The sequence below is a fragment of the Oreochromis niloticus genome, unplaced genomic scaffold, assembly GCF_001858045.2.
Source record: "Oreochromis niloticus isolate F11D_XX unplaced genomic scaffold, O_niloticus_UMD_NMBU tig00007872_pilon, whole genome shotgun sequence".
Lineage (NCBI taxonomy): Eukaryota > Metazoa > Chordata > Actinopteri > Cichliformes > Cichlidae > Oreochromis > Oreochromis niloticus.
The window spans coordinates 1-21,855 of record NW_020328818.1 but is presented as its reverse complement, the minus strand read 5'-3'; the positions used below and the strand labels follow the sequence as shown (position 1 = coordinate 21,855).

The 21,855-nt window shown below is 44.4% G+C and overlaps 1 protein-coding gene across 1 annotated transcript; it reads left to right on the top strand.

Annotated features, from left to right (window-relative positions):
• Positions 1–12,513: 12,513 nt before the first annotated feature.
• Positions 12,514–14,203, top strand: LOC109198358 (uncharacterized). Its single transcript, XM_019353829.2, has 2 exons — positions 12,514–12,653; positions 13,166–14,203. The coding sequence occupies exons 1-2, from the start codon at positions 12,614–12,616 to the stop codon at positions 13,981–13,983; spliced, it is 858 nt and encodes a 285-aa protein (XP_019209374.1). The 5' UTR covers positions 12,514–12,613; the 3' UTR covers positions 13,984–14,203.
• Positions 14,204–21,855: the final 7,652 nt, after the last annotated feature.

Here is a 21,855-nt window from a genome sequence, read left to right as displayed (position 1 = left end):
TCTTAGGATGAAGGGTGCCACAAATCCCAGTGGGTCATACACTGATGCTATTGTGCGCAGGATTCGTCTTCTTGTCGTTGGTGCTCTTTTACAGTTATTCTGAACGGAAACTGATAGGTTTGTAGCTTAAACCGATTCGCTGGAACGTTGAAGACAATGTAATTACACAGCAAAGCAAGACACGAGTAGGCAAAGTTCTTTATGTTTTACGTGCACGGGAGAGAACTGAACAAACGCCGTTCCTTCGCTTGACCCCAGTTACTCTCGTCCGCTCCCCCGTAACGCTGCTCTTTTATTGAGGTTACATAAATATACATAGGTTCATTTACATATGACGTCTACATACACACAAAGAGTACCTTGCCTGTGGTTTTGTAAGTGTGTGTGTGTGTGTGTGTGTGTGTGGTGTGTGTGGGGTCAGAGTGTGACCCATAAAGACTTCCCTAAACCTGCTGGCCTGGAAGTCCAGCAGTTCATCTAAACAAAAGGCACTTAGCCTAAACAGATATAGATACGTTTATCCTACCATAAAACAATAAGACAAGGTACGACCTCTCCCATGCTCCCAGAGTGCTCTGGAATGCACACAAAGTTTGCAGACTATTAAGGATCAAACCTCTACCAATCTACACCTAATTATAAAACTCTAAGAATATATAAGTAGATATTTCTAAGCATAAATGACAATCAACAATACAAAACCTAACAGAAACTCATCAGCAGAAACGCACCACTGAACACCAAGTGCCCTTCCCATTAATGGCTCTCCAAGTGCCAGATCTAAGTCCTTAAATCTTTCTGTACACTTTTCTCTCGGCAATGACTTTATCACATTTTCACTGTTTGATATGAACTTGTGTAATCTTAGTTTACCTGTGCTACACAGTTCTCTACACAGTTCTTTGACTAATTTTATGGCTTCTGCTTCTGACATAACACTTACAAGTCCATCATCTACATAAAAGTTCCTTTGAATGAACCTCACAGTGTTTGGAGTGAACTTTCTCTCACCTTGCGTGGCTAGATGTTTTAAACCAAAGTTGGCACAGCCAGAAGAAGCAGCACCAAAGTAGTCCTGGTTTTGGTGTTACATGGAACTGGTGAAACATTTGTTTGACGTCGCACATTACAGCAGTGAAGCCCTTCCTGAACCTACGAAGCACTCCCACCAAAGTGTTTGTGAGGTCAGGCCCTGTAAGCAGGTGCATTTTCAGCGAGGTGTCTTCATATTGTGCAGAGCAGTCAAAGACTACGCATATTTTGCCGGGCTTTTGAGGGTGGTGTACCCATGGTGGGGAATATACCAAACAGGAGTATTACAGAGTTCTTTCTCCGGCATTTTCTCTGCATCACCACATGTTCTCATGAAATTTGCATAGTCTGTGTGGTACCTTTGGTCCTCTCCAAAAGTTGATTCTGTTCATCTGAACGTAGCGTTTTGTGGAAGAAACGTTTTGTCACTCATCCAAGTGACTTCTTCAGTCTCAGCTGACTGCAGGTTTCCCCAATCTTATAAACAGTACATTTGCATAGTGACTGAAACCAGCCCACTGAAGGAACAATGGGCTGGGAGGTCAGCTCCTTAATCTTAATTATGCAAATTCTCATGACCCATTCATCAACAACCACTGACCAAAACCCACTGATCAAAGACCACTGATCAATGGCCATGAGTACCATTCACAGAGATTGGAATGGCGCAATCACAGCATGTAAGATGGCGAAAGATGTTGTAACATGGTAGACTAATGTGCCTGTGTTAATTCAGCTCCATATTATTGTGTTGAGTTGCACTGGGTTGGGAGTGTTGTGTGTGTGTCACATTTTGGTGAGCCAATGGCTGGAATGGGGTTGGACTAATTAGAGGCAGGTGTACTTGATTGCACTGATACACTGGTCTACTTATAGCCCACACTACAAACACTACTGTGTCATTTTGTCTCTCTGTGCAGGTATGTAATGTGATGAAATCTGGTATGTTGGGATGGATGGGTTTTGTGCTATGAATTCTATAGTGAATGTGTCATTTTGTCTCTCTGTGCAGGCCAGGGCCTATTATATGCCACAGCCTAAAGGCAGCAGAGTTGCAGAGGCTGGAGTGACCACTGGCTGTCTCAGAGGACAACTTCTTCTTTTTTTTTTTTTAACCTGTCCCGTTGGTTCTTTTGCCATCAGAATATTGTCTAAAGACGAAGAAAGATGCCCAACGGATTACTTTACCATCCCAGCTTGCCGTAATGGTCCATTGATTCACTTTTATTGTTTATTTATTTTCACTTGCTGAATACGGGACAGACTTGACTGGAGGAGAGAACATGGAGAAAGAAAGAGGGAAAGAAAAAAACCTGACAAGAGGGACGGGGGAAAAAGGGCAAAAAACAAAAACCAACAAAATAAGCACACAAAAATACATATATCGATCACCTGGATCACCTGTTGAGAAAGAAAAAGAAAGCAAGCAGAAGAAAACGAGAGTAATAAACAAGATCACAATGATATATGGGAATATGACAGTAATAGTAAATATTAAACATTATTGTGCAGCATGTGAGATCGACAGCGCACAGTGTGCTTTGAGGTAGGAGCCAAAAAGGGTGTAGTTTGTGTGTGTGATCACCCGTGTGTGCACCTGTGAGCATGGACGCGCTTGTTTTAAAAGGTTCCTTCATGTAATGATCTGCTAGAGGGTGTGGGGGGCCACTGCCCCGACCTCCAGGGCATGAAGCAGGTATGGAGGAGATCAAGACTCCAGACATCCAGAGGCCCCCAGAACACAAGAGACCAAGGAAGACCAACAGAGGGGCAGCGCGCCACTATCCCAGAAAGAGCTGAGGAGAGTCCCAGATGAGGGGTCACTCAGCAGCCGCGGAGCAGAAGCCAGGGGGGTTGCAGTGACGTGCCCGTGAGCTCCGCCGGCAGCCAGCTGTGCCTGAGTGGCCGAGCCCCGGCCGTGAGGCCGAGGGCACCCCATCCCCAAAGTGGCCCGAGCGAGCCCCAGGCTCCAGGCCCCAATAAGCAGCCGCCAAGGAGTGAGCCGGTGGGTACCTGGGCGCCCACCCCCGGACACAGAGAACCACCAACGCACCGATGTCTGAGGGCGTCCGCCACCGGCAGGGGAAGTGGTGGGGGAGATGGGCCTCCAAACCTTGGAGGGCCTGAGATGTCCCAGAGAGGTGGCGTCTGATACCCAACCTGACATATAGACACAGACAAACAGGCACACACAGATACAAACATCTATCCCACCCTCATGCTCTCATATACAATTGCTCAACACTCACCCAACGTGGAGACAGACATAGAGAGACACTGTACACACAATCACACTCCCCAAGCGTACTCTAAGCCCCGGGTCTAGGTACCCTTGCCCCTGAGGGGAAACTGCACCCAGACCCAGGTGGTGTTACCCGTTTCCCTGCGGTGGGGAGAAGCAGACCGCCCCGACTCCGCAGCAGCAGGGAGGCCCCATACACCAGACCCCAGTCGGACGGCCACTGGCTATATGCTTGCAGGGTGGTGGGTCTCAGAGGACAACTTCTAACCCTGTTGAAGGCAACACGTGGAGTGCAACTGGCAGTGTGGCATAGCTGGCTCTGGCCTTGGGACTGTGTGTTTTATTTGATTCATAAATGGGACACTGGACTGTTTTATCTTTTATCTCTTGATTATTTGTCAATAAATTATCTTTTAGAATTTTATTGACTCTCATCTTTTTGCCCACGGCTGAGACGGTTGGTCAGACCTAGAATCTTTTTATTGGGTGTGTTACAATGTACCCTTAGGCCCCCTCCTCGATTCAGAGATGGTCTTTCCCTTTTCACGTAAATGGCCTCCTTGACTCCGCGCTCAAACCAGCGTTCCTCCCTATCCAAGATGTGTACATCCTCATCATTGAAAGAGTGTCCACTGGCCTGTAGGTGTAAATAGACTGCGAAGTCCTGGCCTGACGAAGTAGCTCTTCTGTGTTGTGCCATCCGCTTCGCCAGAGGTTGTTTGGTTTCCCGACGTATAAATCCTGGCAATCCTCCTGGCACTTAACAGCGTACACTATGTTACTCTGTTTGTGTCGGGGACACGATCCTTGGGGTGGACCAATTTTTGGCGCAGCGGTTTTGGGGTTTAAAAGCCACAGAAACCCGGTGTTTACAAAAAATGCGTCTCAACTGCTCCGATACTCCTGTTGTCCTTCTCTCCTGGATTGGCTGGAGCTTTCTTTAGGTGCCTTTCCAGCTTTGACAAAAGTCCAGCTGGGATAACCACATTTACTCAGGGCCTTCTTGATGTGCTGTTCTTCTGCCTCCCTGGCCGCTGTGTCTGTGGGGATGGTGTTCGCTCTGTGTTGTAGCGTCCTAATGACACCCAGTTTGTGCTCCAGTGGATGATGAGAGTCAAACCTTAAATACTGATCCGTATGTGTAGGTTTACGGTACACGACAGCATTTAGATGTCCCCCATTACTGATGGAAATCTCACAGTCTAAGAAGGCTAACCTGCCACTTTTCATATCCTCCCTGGTGAATTTGATGTGTCGGTCCACTGAGTTAATGTGATCTGTGAATTGTGGTACGTCCTGAGATTTGATTTTCACCCAGGTGTCATCTACATATCTGAACCAATGGCTTGGTGGTGTTCCAGGGTAGGATAGCAAAGCCCTCTTTTAAATAAATAAATAAATTTTATTTATATAGCACCTTTCAAGACAGAATCACAAAGTTCTGCACATAAGATTACAAGTCATAAAAAGATTTAAAAAGAGAAAATAAAACAGGCAAAAAATAACCAAAAGCAGTTTTAAAAAGGTGAGTTTTGAGTTGTTTTTTAAAAACAGCTACTGAGTCCGCAGTTCTTAATGTTAGGTGGAGAGAGTTCTACAGTCTAGGAGCCACAGTGGCAAAGCTCTATCACCCTTAGTCCTCCTCTTAGTATTTTTTAAAGCAAGTAAGCCCTGATCAGATGACCTCAAAGACCTGCTAGGGACATAGGGCTGTAGTAGATCAACGATGTAGGTTGGTGCAGTCCGTGCACAGCTCTGTAGGTCAAGACCAGGATCTTAAAATTGACTCTAGATTTAACAGGAAGCCAGTGTAACTGAGATAACAATGGCGTCACATGTGAGTACTTGGAGGATTTTGTCAAAAGCCTAGCTGCAGCGTTTTGCACAACCTGCAGACGATCCAGAGAACCTTTGCTTAGACACATAAACAGCGAATTACAATAATCCAAGCGTGACGAAGTAAATGCATGTATAGCAATCTCCAGTTCAGAATGAGATAAAATCGGGCTTAGCTTAGCCACATTTCTTAAATGTTAAAAACAAGACCGAACCAGAGATTTCACATGCCCATCCAACGTGAGACTCGAGTCAAAGGTGACACCTAAATTCCTGATAGAGGATTTAACATAGAGTGAGAGAGGACCAAGGGCTTTCACTATCTGCGATAAAAATCTATCAGGGCGCATACGAGGACTTCGGTTTTCCCCTCGTTGAGTTGGAGGAAATTTGCAGCCATCCAACGTTTGATCAAATCTAAGCAATCATTCAGACGCTGAAGCTTAGATAAATCCTCGGGCATAAAAGAAACGTACAACTGAATATCATCAGCATAACAGTGACAAGAAATGTCCTCAAAAGAGCCCATTATATGCTGGAGGGGAGAAGATATATTAAAACAATAAAGGCCCCAAAACTGACCCTTGAGGGACACCATAAGTAAGGGAGGTAGAGGATGATCTAAAATCGGAGACTGCCACAGAAAAGGATCGGTGATGGAGATAAGAGGAGAACCACTCTAATGCAGTTCCAGATACACCAACCCAATTTTTCAGCCTTTCAATGAGGATGTGATGGTCAACTGTGTCGAAAGCTGATGTGAGGTCCAACATGAGTAGAACAGAGCATTTTCCTGCATCATTATTCATCAAGATATCACTTGAGACCCTAAGAAGAGCTGTCTCCGTGGAGTGAAATCGACGAAAACCGGACAGAAACTTATCGTAAATGCCATGTTTATCTAGAGCTGCCATAAGTTGCTTAGCCACAACCTTTTCTAGAAGCTTAGCAATTAACGGTAATTTAGAGATAGGTCTATAACTGCTCCAAAGAGAAGGGTCTAGTTGAGGTTTTTTAAAAGTGGGAGAATAGCAGCGTTTTTAAAATAAACCGGAACTATACCAGATGCCAGTGAAGAGTTGATTAAAGTGAGCACACATGGGCCAATAGACTGGAAGACATTTTTGAATAATGATGCAGGTACAATGTCAAGTGAACAGGAGGATGCTTTTACTGAATTCACTAATTTTACCAACTCAGGTAGTGAAACAGGAGAGAAAGTATCAAAGATAATGGGCCGAGATGGGGTAGAGATTGAGATAACAGGTGCTGAGTGTGTAAAATTCATTCTCACGTTATGAATTTTTGCAAGCAGAAAAGAGAGAAATTTTCACAGTCCTCGTTAGAAAAAATAGGGCCCGCAGGCAGAGCAGGAGTAACAATGTCACTAATGGTGTTGAATAGCACCTTAGGATTGCCTCTGCTCTTTGTAACCAAGTGTGAGAAATGGGCAGCCCTCGCATCTCTGATCGCATTATTAAAAGAAGCTAAAAGGTCCTTAAGAGAGAGGAGGTGAACATTTAGATGAGTTTTCCTCCACCTGCGCTCCGCTTTACGACAATCACGTTTTAGACAACGAATACTGTCATTTAGCCAAGGAGGAGATTTGGAGGCAGAAACACTCCTCGTCTTAACAGGACAAATTTCATCTAAAATAGAAAGGCAATAATTATTAAAAAGACTGGGTGAGAAATCCACACCATTTTGAGGAGATAGCTGTAAGTTAAAAGCATCCACAAATTTCTCCGCTGTGGAGGAGTTTAAGATGCGAGAGCTAACCATCCGTCTAACGGGGGACAAAGGCTCATTAAAAGACAAGTTAAAAACAATAACATAGTGATCAGAAATAAAATGTCCCCAGAGCAAATAAAATCAATATTTAGACCGAAAGAAAAAACAAGGTCCAGTGTGTGACCTTTCCTGTGTGTAGGACCGGACACATGCTGAGTCAAATGAAAAGAATCCATAATGTTCATAAAGTCTCTGGCGAATGGGTCGGAGTCATCATCAACGTGTATGTTAAAGTCCCCAACTATAAGCACCCTAGACAGCTTCATAGTAGCGGATAAGAAGTCACTGAGCTCCGATAAAAATAACCTGTTATATCCAGGTGGATGATACACCACAGCACAGTAGAAAGGATCCTTGTTACCAATTTTAAGCAGCTGCAGCTCAAACGAACGAAAATGTCCAGTTTTCACAGAGCGGCAGGAGAAACGGTCCTGGAAAGCCACGGCAAGCCCACCACCCCGACCAGACAACCGAGGCTGGGTAATAAAAGTATAGCCATCCGGGCAGAGTTCAATAAGTGACGAGTAGTCTACATCTCGCTGCCAGGTCTCAGTCAAGAATAAAAATCCAGTTTTTTAGATAATATAAAATCATTCAACAAGAATGATTTATTAGACAGAGATCGAGCGTTAAAAAGCGCCATATTCAGTGAGCTAGAAGCCTCATTATTTGCAGAGGCTCGAGTTAAGGGACGTAAATACACAGGGTTCGAGCCGTCACGCTCGTAGAATCCACTCACCGAGGGAAGAAAAAGCCAGCCCGCAGAAGAGTCTGGATAAACCCTCCTAAGGTGGCAAGGTCTCAAAGAGCTGGGCCCAGCGTATCCAAACAAGGCCGTGGAAAACAAGTCCCCCTCCATGGAGCTTTTCTGGACACAGGAGACAACGCACGCTCGACGTCGCTTACCAGCCAAACCACGCCGCCAGTAAAGCCTGAGCTTTACCTGAATACCTCCTCTTCTCCCTCTCCTTCTCCGTGGTCTAGAGGGACCACTGAAATCGCCTGATGAGGATCCAGCTAATGGAAGAGGGTGGAAAATGCCAGAGGACGACGAGACATCGTGTGGCATCATAGAGGATCGGATGGATAGCAAAGCCAGGCGATCATACACCAGGGCAGCAAATACATCATTAAAACTGAGTGAGAACAGTAGAGCAAAAAAAAACAACACAACAGTAGTAGAGCGCGACAAACTGCACCCGGCAGCGGCAGAGCCAAACACAGGCGCCATCATACCAGAAGTGACAATGTGAGATGTCACTTCCGGTGACTTTTCCACTTCTTCCATGTACAAATTGGCCATGATGGGTGAAACTGGGCCCATGGCACACCCATGTTTCTGCCTGTAGAACTGACCCTTGTATGTGAAGTAGGTGGAATGAAGACACAGTTCCAAAAGCAAACACACTTGGTCGATGCTGCGACCGGTTGGGGTGAGAGAAGGAAGACAGGAGAGAAGACATGCTGTGGAAGAGAGACCCAAGATTAATAACATGTACGATTCAATGCAGAGAGGTCTATTAACACATAGTGAGTGAGAAAGGTGACTGAAAAGGAAAAACTCAATACATCATGGGAATCCCCCGGCAGCCTACGTCTATTGCAGCATAACTAAGGGAGGATTCGGGGTCACCTGGTCCAGCCCTAACTATATGCTTTAGCAAAAAGGAAAGTTTTAAGCCTAATCTTAAAAGTAGAGATAGTGTCTGTCTCACGAATCCAAACTGGAAGCTGGTTCCACAGAAGAGAGGCCTGAAAACTGAAGCTCTGCCTCCCATTCTACTTTTAAATACTCTAGGACCAACAAGTAAGCCTGCAGTGTGAGAGCGAAGTGCTCTAATAGGGTGACATGGCACTATAAGGTTGTTAAGATAAGACAGGGCCTGATCATTTAAGACCTTGTATGTGAGGAGCAGGATTTTGAATTCAATTCAAATGTTCTTTCTCTTTATTAGAGTCTGAAAAGATGCTTTCCAATGCTTAAACTTAAGTGGATCCTCACTAAATACAGAAGGCTCTGGAACAGGTAGTCTATTAGCTGACATAAGTTCTGCCAAAACCTTTATAAGCTCACCTGTACTCTCGTAAGTGACGTTTAACTCTCTTCTTGTGAGGGTTGATTAGCATTATTCTTGGACTCTGTTACCTGTAAGTTTGCAGGGTTTAGTGTGACTCTTTCTTGCTTTACTGAAGCATAGTCTTCCTCATAAACCTGTAGTTTTGCCTGTGCTGCTTTGAATCCTTTCAGATTTTCCAATCTTTCAATTTCTCTTCTTAAGTCTTCAACTGACCTTCTCCTTGCAGCACTTTCCTCTTGTTGTCTCTTTATCACAGCTGCTTTCTCTTTTCTCTTTAACTTGCGCTCAGTTTCCTCCTTTTCCTCTAGGAGACGTTGTGACATTGCAGCAGCTTCTTGCTCTGCGGATATGCGTTTGTCTTCTTCAAGCATTTGCAATCTTTCTCTGTACTTCTCTTGTTCCGTCATTATCTGTTGATATCATCTCTGTAAGTGACAATCACAGTGTCTGGAAGCCAGTGGTTTTTATGTTTGTAGTCATTTAACTTACATTCATCCAGCTTAGGGAGGAGAAATGTCAGGTTGGTGTAGGCAGGTTACTTTAGGAGCTAGGTGCATTTGATTTTACTTTGTGGCTGGGTTGCATCTGTGGTGGTCAGTTCAGGCAGGAGTACCTATCCCCTGTTAGGCTTAGTGAGTTACTTTAGGGAACTTTATAATGTTTAGGTTGCAATGAACGCAGGTGGAGCTTCTAGCTTGGGAGCACATCTGTGACTGTGTAGGCTGCCTGTTTGTTGGCTGCTTTTAGCTTGGCTACAGTTACCATGGGGAGCAGGGGTGGCTCTCCCATTAAACTTTAAGCTCCACTTTAATGACAAACAATTATCTAGGACACATATGTTTCATAATGCAATAATGAATAAAACTGTTCAACAATCAAGCTTTGGTTCAGGTCATTACTTGATCCAAACAGCCCAATGTCCCACACTAAGTGTAATGTCACTATCAAACACTCCTCCTTTATACAACATTTCTGCAGCTTCTGCTTGGAATCTGCACTTTAAAGACCAAATATGAAAGACTTAATATGTGTTAAAATGTATGAATACTTTTAATTGTAAATTAACATTCGAGTGATAGATTTGTTGGAATGTCAGCTGAATTTGCCAGTAACCTCAACTTCCTAGTGGTATTGTTTTCCTCTTAAAATGTGTTACTCTATTCTTATGGATATTTTCACATTCAAAACTACCTGTTTTTGCTGTTCAGATTTCCTTTGGAAATTAGGATGTTAGTCTACACCCAAAGATATGGTTGATGACTAAACAACTGCTTTTCTCTGTCCAGCTGCCACAGAACAAAGGCAGGGTACACTTAGCAGACTGCCCATTTATCTCAGGGCTAGCAATATATGTCATGTAAAACCCACTGAAATGCTTAAATAATAGTTATTCATAACACCTAACATGGAAAGCTTTCTTTCCAAACCTGAGCTGTTTCAGATGCTTTTTGAAATTCTGAGCTCTCTGATCTCAGGTTAAGGTGTCTTGAAAGCACTCCTGCTTCTTGTCTTCCCCTAATGTTGGCCACCTGTCCAAGAGTACTGAAGATCTGAGGTCACACATCCCGGTGACAACAGCGTGCCCACCCCAGAAAACAGAGGCCCATGATTCAGTCCTGTTCGCCAAAGGTCTTGTGTCCCTTAAGTTAAGTTTTTGTCAATCTCTGTGTCCCCTTCCTTTTATTAAGTAGTAGTGTGATTACTGCACATGTGAGAGACACAGGGAAAATGCAGGGCTGTAGAGAGCTGTTGATAATATTTACTAAATGATTTGTAAAACAATGAGATACAGGTTTAAATAGTTTTGTTGGGATGGGGTGAAGTAGAGAGGTGCAAGACTTTAACTGATGCTTAATTTCTTCCAGATCTTTAAAATCTACAGGTGAGAATGTGGACATTTAGCTTGTGGCAGTAATTTGATCAGAATGTGATTCAGTACTAGATAAATAACCATGAGAAGCTAAGATACTACTATTCAACCTGTAATCTTATATTTTGTATTTTGCAGATTTACATTAAAAAAATTATAAAGTTAACCAGCGACACTGAGAAAGCAAGAACAACACTCATTTGAATTATGACAGTGACTCACAAATTTATTTTAAAGGGGACAACTAGGTTAGAAAAAGAAGGCCCAATACTTACAGTTCTAGAGGTCATGACACAAAGTTCACAAATCTAAGTTTGTTGTCAGGCTGCGAGTCATACATGTGAAGGCAAAAGGCAACGCAAACAACTCAGTCAAGGGGAAGGTAAAAGTTGGAACACAGATGGATTCATTCACCAAGAAAGTGAAGAAAAGTAAATCTCACACACATAAAAACATCATTGCCAACAGAGAAGTTACAAAGATACATACATATGTCATTTATAATTTTTGTTCTAACCTTTAGGGCCCTACATGGTCAAGCTCCTCAATATTTATCTGACCTGCTGAAACCACATTCATCTTCTTGGGCTTTAAGGTCATTAGATCAGAGACTGCTGGTGGTACCGCGCACTCGTTTTAAAACTCGTGGTGATCGGGCCTTTCAGACTGTGGCACCACGGTTGTGGAATTCTCTTCCACTGTCTCTACGCTGCACGGACTCCATTGATTCTTTTAAAAAACAGCTGAAGACATTTTTATTTAGAAAAGCATTTGATTAATTTCCTCTCATGCTGTTTTTATAGTTTTATAGTTTTACTTTGTTTATTTGCTGTTTTATTTACTGTTATATTGTTTTATATTTCCATTTCCTGTGTTGTAAAGCACTTTGTGATTTTGTATCTGTGAAACGCGCTATATAAATACATTTTACTTACTTACTTACATACAGATATCTCTAACTATAATAATGACTGAATGCTGTGAATGTCCCAAAAGCCCACAGTATGAACTCTACTTCAACTAATAAGTCACTAAGATAACATAAAAAGGAAATTCAATATGTCCACAGGATCTCCTGTGTGAAAACAGCTAGCTGGAAATGAAAAAAAAGAGAAAGCTTGAAACCTTCAGAAAGCAGACTGACAAATTTTACAATAACCTCAGATAACATCCCCAAAATATTACGACTTTTGAACTTGTTGCTATCTGTGACATCATACTTGGAAGTCTTGATATGCAGAAAACTCTAAAAACTATTTTAAAAAAGTGTAAAACAATGGTACAATGATACAGAGGGGCAGTCATACTTTGAAATGATCAAGACTAACCTGACAGTCATTCAATGCATGAATCACAAGTTAAAAGGCAATTTTAATATATTCCTAATGCCATTTCCAAGTTTTTTAACTCCTCCAACCACCGCATGGCCAACACACACACACATATATATATAGATATATATATATATCTATATATATATAGATATATAGATATATATCCACGTTCGCAGCATGACGTCACATTGGAATCCGACGTATGACTTCACGAATCAGCGTGAGAACCCGTGTATCCATGACTACGCTCTGTAAAAAAAAACATTTAGCAGCGTTTCTTGCAGCACAGATTACTGTCTCTCAGCTACAGCAGAAAACGTTTTAAACTTTTCAGCTATTTTAACGATAGTCAAAATTGTAAACAGCCAGTTTAAGTTTGCAGCTTACTGATCACTTTCCTCCAGTCCAGTGGATTTAAACCATTTTTAAAATGGATAGCGGAGACGGTGAGATCAACGGCGCTAACCAAAGTAAGAACATCTCATTTCAATTTTCTGATGTATTATCTGACAGTTTGTTACAACACATGCTCGTAAAGGCCTCGGTCACACAGTCTAGATACCTCCGTTTGGTGCGGTGTTTCTCCCGGTACATCAACTGTTTCCTGACCGCCTATGGGGGATTGGAGAATATACATGTTTTGTCTAAGCAGGGATGTTTCACGGGCTTATTTAAATGCTGGTGCTGCATGCTATTTTCAGCTTAAATTTGAGATTGAATTGTTTTGTAAATGAAAGAAATAACCTTATGATCTTTATGAAAATTAAGCAGTTTTGTAGTATTTTATAATAGTGACTGTGGCCTGAGGAAAAGGTGATATTCAAAGCTAATAAGTTCATCACAACTGCAGTGCATGCAATAGTAACCTCACCTATGTAGTTTTTAGCACTTAGTTTTCAGGTGCACCAATATTGCATAACTGGAATTTGTGGACTGTTCTCTCATCATGAGTGTTAAATATAAAATATTTCTCTGTTTCTAGATGTGCAGCTAAGATTTCGCCCGCTGCTCCATTTAGTGGAGCGCTTTGAACATTACGCTGCAGTAGGTCCAGAGATGAGTTTGCTCCGGGATACTATCATGCGTGGGTTGTTCAATGAGTTCAGCCTGGAAACTGCGATTGAAATTTTTTATAATACTCTGGGGCTTGGAAATATTGATGATATTGCACGAGTGGACCTAGCTCTGCAAGCAGCTGGCATAGGATTAAATCCAGCAGTAGGAGCAGAAGGTCCCTGGGACAATGAAGCACTACCTGTTCCAGCAGCTGACATGGAAAACAACCTGGCCGGTTTAGCTGAAGATCACTGGGACCATCAAGGTCTTCATCTACCGGCAGTAAATGTGGACATTAATCTGCCCCGGGAAGAAGATCAGTTTGCTGATGACATGTGGTGGGTCTGGGAAAGTGACATTGATTCTGGCGCTGAAAATGAAAGCGACCTTGAAAGCGAATCTGAGGATGAGGTCCCAGAGTTAATACCTGTCATCCCAGAACCTCAAGAATCCGGGAGCCCTCCAAGAGAGGGAGCTGATGAAAGCGATCTCTTTGGCTCCAGGAGGCGCCAAAGAGAGGAAAATAATAATGGCGACAGTAACGAGATGAACAGGAAGCGATTGAGGAGCCTCAACTCAGGCAACGAACCGTCAGACACCACCTCCGAAAGTGAGGATAATGAAAATGAAGACACGGTGTCATCACCCTCTACTTCAGCTGACACAGAAGCAGGACAGAAGAAGAGAAAACGGGATGATGATGATGAGGACAATGGAAGAGACAAAAAAATGTGTAAAAAGTAACAAAATTGTGCTGCTGGACCCTCAGGATTGACCCCCCGACCCCTCTCACCCTCCTATGTGGTGTGTTTGTGTGTGTGCACCATCAGAGACTGTGACTTTGAGAATCTGGAAGTGCCTGGTGGCATCTTTATCTGTCCTCCTTGTTGTTTACAAGGAGAGTTATTTATAAACTCTGTTCCTCAAAAGCTGGCAACATTAGAGACTGCTACTCACTCCAGGGCTTCCCAGAGGCTGGGTTACAACCCTCAGCTAACTCTGGACCCCTGGAGGCCAAGATGCCAGCTAGGGACTGCACCCGGCTGTCACTGCCTGAGCAGGGTCAGTGCTCTGCGCAGCTGCAGCCCTCTTTATGTGTGCCAGAGGCCACGAGCCTGCTGGTTTTGTTTGTGTGTGCCAGGGGCGCCCATGCCTACTGGTTTTGAGCCTGTTTTTGCTGGGGGACCGAGGAGCCCGTCCAGCCTGCGCCGTCATCAGCAGCTTCCGCTGAGGGGTCTCAGAAACCGCTTCAGCCTGCTGCTTTCGCTGGGGGGACCGAGGTGCCCATCCAGCTATCACCATCGCCTGCAGTGCCACCACCTGCGGCTCCCACGCCGCCGCCTGCAGCGCCTCCGTCTCCGGCTTCCACGCCGCCGCCTACAGCGACATCCTCGTCTGGTCCAGCCTCCGTGTCTGCATCCGCGCCTGGTCCAGCCTCCGTGTCTTCTTCCTCCCCTGGTCCAGCCTCCGTGTCTTCTTCCTCGCCTGGTCCAGCCTCCGTATCTTCGCCCTCGTCTGGTCCAGCCTCCGTGTCTTCGCCCTCGCCTGGTCCAGCCTCCGTGTCTTCTTCCTCGCCTGGTCCAGCCTCCGTGTCTTCGCCCTCGCCTGGTCCAGCCTCCATGTCTGCATTCTCGTCTGCTGCAGCAGCTTCATCATCACCATCCTCGCCTGCAGCAGCAGCAGCTTCATCATCATCATCCTCGCCTGGCCTGGCCTCTGCTTCATCATCATCATCCTCGCGTGGCCCAGCCTCTGCTTCATCATCATCATCCTCGCCTGGCCCGGCCTCTGCGTCAGCTTCAGCTTCGCCTGGCCGGCCTCTGTATCAGCTTCAGCTTCGCCTGGCCCGGCCTCTGTATCAGCTCCAGCCTCGCCTGGTTTTTCTTCAGCAGCAGCTTCAGCCTCATCCTTCTCCTCATCCTTGCCTGGTTCTGCTGTTGGCACGCCGCCATCCGGTCCGCGTCTACCGCATCATCATCACCGGCTGTTTTCTCGGCCGTTGGCTGGTCATCATCGCCGTTGTGGGCGTCCTCCTGAACGAGGTTGTCGCCGCCACTGCCTTCTTCGTGGACGGCCTCCCGAACTGTCTCAGCTTGGCCTTCTGTGCTATCGGCCCCCAGGCCGGCCACCTGAACTATGTTTCGGACTCTGCTCCCCTGTGTGTTTTGTTTGGGACTCTAGCTCCTCCATTTCCTTCCATTTATTAAACTGATTTGTATTACATTAGACTGCTGATTTATTGTGAATGAATGATATTGTTTTATGATGCATTATACTGCGGAGTTATAAGAAATACCGTTTTCAGAGAGTCATGGCCTTATTTGTCTGATTAGAAGAGAACAGAACATACCGGAGAGGTTTTCTGCCCCATCTCATCAGGAGGAGATAAAACAGGGAGCCAAGGCCGCCACTTAGGCACCGTAAGAGAGAAAGAATGTGAATGTTTAGGGTTTACGACTAGGTGGGGACCAGTAGAGGCTATAAGAGGCTGAATAACCCTCCACCATTTTGAGATTTGCTGTGACCCTCTGCATGCATGTCTCCCCATCCGGATGGTTTATGCTCATAAAGTATTGAATTGTATGGAAATAAATAATTGTTGATTGAGCATTTATACACCGAGTATTGTCCTTCCTTCAGCCCAAAGATTAAAAGAATTGGGAGATTTTAACTTCCTGTCTAGGTTGTTCATTGCAGCAGATAGTTGCCCCCAACTGAGCCTGCTTTCAGAAAAATATGTAAACACTAACCAAATTGTGCTGTTAGACACTGAGCATTGACTTCCATCTCCAATGAGTTCCAATGTGCAGTCTGTGAGTCGCACATTGTTGAGTTATAAGTGTTTCCAACTCGTCTTCATCATTACAGCAGGAAGCTGTAAAGTTTGAGTTGTAAGGGAGCTGATTTAAAGGTGGATGCTGAAATGGCTCAGGAATTGCCAGGACATTCATAGACTTTTTCATAGTTTTACATACTGTATGTAGAATTTGTTTTGCTGATGTTGATGTGTAAGCAGCACTTTTGCTGATGTTTGTGTCAGGTGTAGCTTGGTGTCACTCTTTATTAGTGCTGAGCAGTTTCAGATGTTCAAATTTTTGAAAGTACACATGAGAAAAAGAGAGAACTCAATGCCACAAATAAGCAAAACACTGTCCAGCAGCTGCTCAGCACTGGCTGTTACTAAAACCACACTTACAAAATATTCAGATGATCAAAGTGTTGTGGAAAATAAACTGAGAATTAAAACAAAACTGATTTTCTGAGATTTATTGAAAGAAATGTTTGCAAAGGGATGAAAACAGCACAGACAGGCTTCGTACCAGCATTGACAAATAGGCAAAAATAATATGGAAAGCAAAGACATCCTGTCACAATCACAGGCTAATAGTAACTTTTGCAGGCTTTATGGTGGCAGAGTATGGAAAATAGGTCTCATGTATTTCTGGTACTTCAAAAAGTGTTTTTCTGGGACCTGACATGTTTCATCATGCTATTAATATTTAGTTGTTATTCTAATAAAGAATAGAAGTTAAAACACTTCTAATAGTACTAATTTGCCTCTCCCAAACACTTCCCATGTGGCTTGAAGAGGGGGTGTTCAGAACAAACTCACTTTCAAACTGTACTTTCTGCAGCTTGTGCACTTGTAGATGTGAGAAGCAACTGCATTGCTGTGTCCTGTGATCAAATCCCATTGGAGCGCAGCTCGTTTACAGTTATTCCCTTCCTTGATGCTGCACTTTTTGTGATAGTGTTTAATAAGTAAAGACGACACATGACTTGAATTGGGAATAATGGCAGGATGTTTGATATATGGGTGCAGAGTTGCTCTTGTTAAACGTCCTCCCTGCTCATCAACAAATGGACTTAGGCTGTACAGCTTGTGTGTCTTGTCCTTCAGTTGAATGTCCTTTCCTCTAGTTAAGTCCTTAAATTCTTTGCTGAATGTGTTTTCCTGTGCAAGTTTTATTATGAACAGTTCCGCCTTTTGTCTGACTTGTGTTTTCACCTTTTGTTTGTGTGAGTCCTTTGAAATCTTTCACAAATTTCTGTAGACAACCAATAGCTTTAACAGCTCTTCTCCAGTCTGAGAATTTGGTGAGACGGTCTAGTATTCTTCTCCTTTCTTCTACTTTGGTGTTGGACACATCTACTGTTTCAGCTCTGGATCGTTGGGCTTGACTTCAGTAAACTCGTCATTTCAATGGGTAGCTCGCTTTGCCACAAAAACTCTGGACCTTTAAAGCAGTTAGAGTTGAGCAGCTGTTGGACACAGAGTCCTATTGATGCATGGTCTACACAATTACTTTCAGATGGTACTTGATGCCACTGTCGTGGGTCTGTGAGTGACCTTATCCTTTGAATCCTATTGCCACAAACACGTGAAATCTCTTTGCATCATTGTTCACATTCCCCAACACTACCGTGGAATCTATCCTGAAGTGCTCTTCAAGATCACTTATCTCCAGCTCATTTCTTAACCTTACACTTGTTCTTGCTGCAACTACTGCAGCCGTTAGTTCAAGTCTAGGAACAGTAGTGACCTTGGTTGGGGCTACATGTGCCTTTCCCAAGACTAAGGCACAATGAATATCCCTTTGGATGTTACTGTTCTTAAATAACTACACTGTCTGTAGCCTGTCACACTAGCGTCTGAAAAATGGTGTAATTCACATGTGCAATGTCTGTGTTTGCAGGTAGGACACATCTTTGAACTTTCACCTTTGACAGGTTAGGTTTTGAAGATCTAGGAGCCAGGATTCCCACTGTGTGCGGAGATCATCTGAGAGTGGCTCGCCCATCCAACTTTCTCTTGACATAACTGATTTGCTTTCCTCTTAGGATGAAGGGTGCCACAAATCCCAGTGGGTCATACACTGATGCTATTGTGCGCAGGATTCTCTTCTTGTCGTTGGGTGCTCTTTTACAGTTATTCTGAACGGAAACTGATAGGTTTGTAGCTTAAACCGATTCGCTGGAACGTTGAAGACAATGTAATTACACAGCAAAGCAAGACACGAGTAGGCAAAGTTCTTTATGTTTTACGTGCACGGGAGAGAACTGAACAAACGCCGTTCCTTCGCTTGACCCCAGTTACTCTCGTCCGCTCCCCGTAACGCTGCTCTTTTATTGAGGTTACATAAATATACATAGGTTCATTTACATATGACGTCTACATACACACAAAGAGTACCTTGCCTGTGGTTTTGTAAGTGTGTGTGTGTGTGTGTGTGTGTGTGGTGTGTGTGGGGTCAGAGTGTGACCCCATAAAGACTTCCCTAAACCTGCTGGCCTGGAAGTCCAGCAGTTCATCTAAACAAAAGGCACTTAGCCTAAACAGATATAGATACGTTTATCCTACCATAAAACAATAAGACAAGGTACGACCTCTCCCATGCTCCAGAGTGCTCTGGAATGCACACAAAGTTTGCAGACTATTAAGGATCAACCTCTACCAATCTACACCTAATTATAAAACTCTAAGAATATATAAGTAGATATTTCTAAGCATAAATGACAATCAACAATACAAAAACCTAACAGAAACTCATCAGCAGAAACGCACCACTGAACACCAAGTGCCCTTCCCATTAATGGCTCTCCAAGTGCCAGATCTAAGTCCTTAAATCTTTCTGTACACTTTTCTCTCGGCAATGACTTTATCACATTTTCACTGTTTGATATGAACTTGTGTAATCTTAGTTTACTGTGCTACACAGTTCTCTACACAGTTCTTTGACTAATTTATGCTTCTGCTTCTGACATAACACTTACAAGTCCATCATCTACATAAAAGTTCCTTTGAATGAACCTCACAGTGTTTGGAGTGAACTTTCTCTCACCTTGCGTGGCTAGATGTTTTAAACCAAAGTTGGCACAGCCAGAAGAAGCAGCACCAAAGTAGTCCTGGTTTTGGTGTTACATGGAACTGGTGAAACATTTGTTTGACGTCGCACATTACAGCAGTGAAGCCCTTCCTGAACCTACGAAGCACTCCCACCAAAGTGTTTGTGAGGTCAGGCCCTGTAAGCAGGTGCATTTTCAGCGAGGTGTCTTCATATTGTGCAGAGCAGTCAAAGACTACGCATATTTTGCCGGGCTTTTGAGGGTGGTGTACCCCATGGTGGGGAATATACCAAACAGGAGTATTACAGAGTTCTTTCTCCGGCATTTTCTCTGCATCACCACATGTTCTCCATGAAATTTGCATAGTCGTGTGGTACCTTTGGTCCTCTCCAAAAGTTGATTCTGTTCATCTGAACGTAGCGTTTTGTGGAAGAAACGTTTGTCACTCATCCAAGTGACTTCTTCAGTCTCAGCTGACTGCAGGTTTCCCCAATCTTATAAACAGTACATTTGCATAGTGACTGAAACCAGCCCACTGAAGGAACAATGGGCTGGGAGGTCAGCTCCTTAATCTTAATTATGCAAATTCTCATGACCCATTCATCACAACCACTGACCAAAACCACTGATCAAGACCACTGATCAATGGCCATGAGTACCATTCACAGAGAGTTGGGGAATGGCTGCAATCACAGCATTGTAAGATGGCGAAAGATGTTGTAACATGGTAGACTAGTGCCTGTGTTATTCAGCTCCATATTATTGTGTTGAGTTGCACTGGGTTGGGAGTGGTTGTGTGTGTGTCACATTTTTGGTGAGCCAATGGCTGGAATGGGGTTGGACTAATTAGAGGCAGGTGTACTTGATTGCACTGATACACTGGTCTACTTATAGCCCACACTACAAACACTACTGTGTCATTTTGTCTCTCTGTGCAGGTATGTAATGTGATGAAATCTGGTATGTTTGGGATGGATGGGTTTTGTACTATGAATTCTATAGTGAATGTGTCATTTTGTCTCTCTGTGCAGGCCAGGGCCTATTATATGCCACAGCCTAAAGGCAGCAGAGTTGCAGAGGCTGGAGTGACCACTGGCTGTCTCAGAGGACAACTTCTTCTTTTTTTTTTTTTAACCTGTCCCGTTTGGTTCTTTTGCCATCAGAATTATTGTCTAAAGACGAAGAAAGATGCCCAACGGATTACTTTACCATCCCAGCCTTGCCGTAATGGTCCATTTGATTCAACTTTTTATTGTTTATTTTATTTTCACTTGCTGAATACGGGACAGACTTGACTGGAGGAGAGAACATGGAGAAAGAAAGAGGGAAAGAAAAAACCTGACAAGAGGGACGGGGAAAAAGGGCAAAAAAACAAAACCAACAAAATAGCACACAAAAAATACATATATCGATCACCTGGATCACCTGTTGAGAAAGAAAAAAGAAAGCAAGCAGAAGAAAACGAGAGTAATAAACAAGATCACAATGATATATGGGAATATGACAGTAAATAGTAAATATTAAACATTATTGTGCAGCATGTGAGATCGACAGCGCACAGTGTGCTTTGAGGTAGGAGCCAAAAAGGGTGTAGTTTGTGTGTGTGATCACCCGTGTGTGCACCTGTGAGCATGGACGCGCTTGTTTTTAAAAGGTTCCTTCATGTAATGATCTGCTAGAGGGTGTGGGGGGCCACTGCCCCGACCTCCAGGGCATGAAGCAGGTATGGAGGAGATCAAGACTCCAGACATCCAGAGGCCCCCAGAACACAAGAGACCAAGGAAGACCAACAGAGGGGCAGCCGCGCCACTATCCCAGAAAGAGCTGAGGAGAGTCCCAGATGAGGGTCACTCAGCAGCCGCGGAGCAGAAGCCAGGGGGGTTGCAGTGACGTGCCCGTGAGCTCCGCCGGCAGCCAGCTGTGCCTGAGTGGCCGAGCCCCGGGCCGTGAGGCCGAGGGCACCCATCCCCAAGTGGCCCGAGCGAGCCCAGGCTCCAGGCCCAATAAGCAGCCGCCAAGGAGTGAGCCGGTGGGTACCTGGGCGCCCACCCCCGGACACAGAGAACCACCAACGCACCGATGTCTGAGGGCGTCCGCCACCGGCAGGGGAAGTGGTGGGGGGAGATGGGCCTCCAAACCTTGGAGGGCCTGAGATGTCCCCAGAGAGGTGGCGTCTGATACCCAACCTGACATATAGACACAGACAAACAGGCACACACAGATACAAACATCTATTCCCACCCTCATGCTCTCATATACAATTGCTCAACACTCACCCAACGTGGAGACAGACATAGAGAGACACTGTACACACAATCACACTCCCAAGCGTACTCTAAGCCCCGGGTCTAGGTACCCTTGCCCCTGGAGGGGGAAACTGCACCCAGACCCAGGTGGTGTTACCCTTTTCCCTGCGGTGGGGAGAAGCAGACGCCCCGACTCCGCAGCAGCAGGGAGGCCCCATACACCAGACCCCAGTCGGACGGCCACTGGCTATATGCTTGCAGGGTGGTGGGTCTCAGAGGACAACTTCTAACCCTGTTGAAGGCAACACGTGGAGTGCAACTGGCAGTGTGGCATAGCTGGCTCTGGCCTTGGGACTGTGTGTTTATTTGATTCATAAATGGGACACTGGACTGTTTTATCTTTTATCTTTGATTATTTGTCAATAAATTATCTTTTAGAATTTTATTGACTCTCATCTTTTTGCCCACGGCTGAGACGGTTGGTCAGACCTAGAATCTTTTTTATTGGGTGTGTTACAATGTA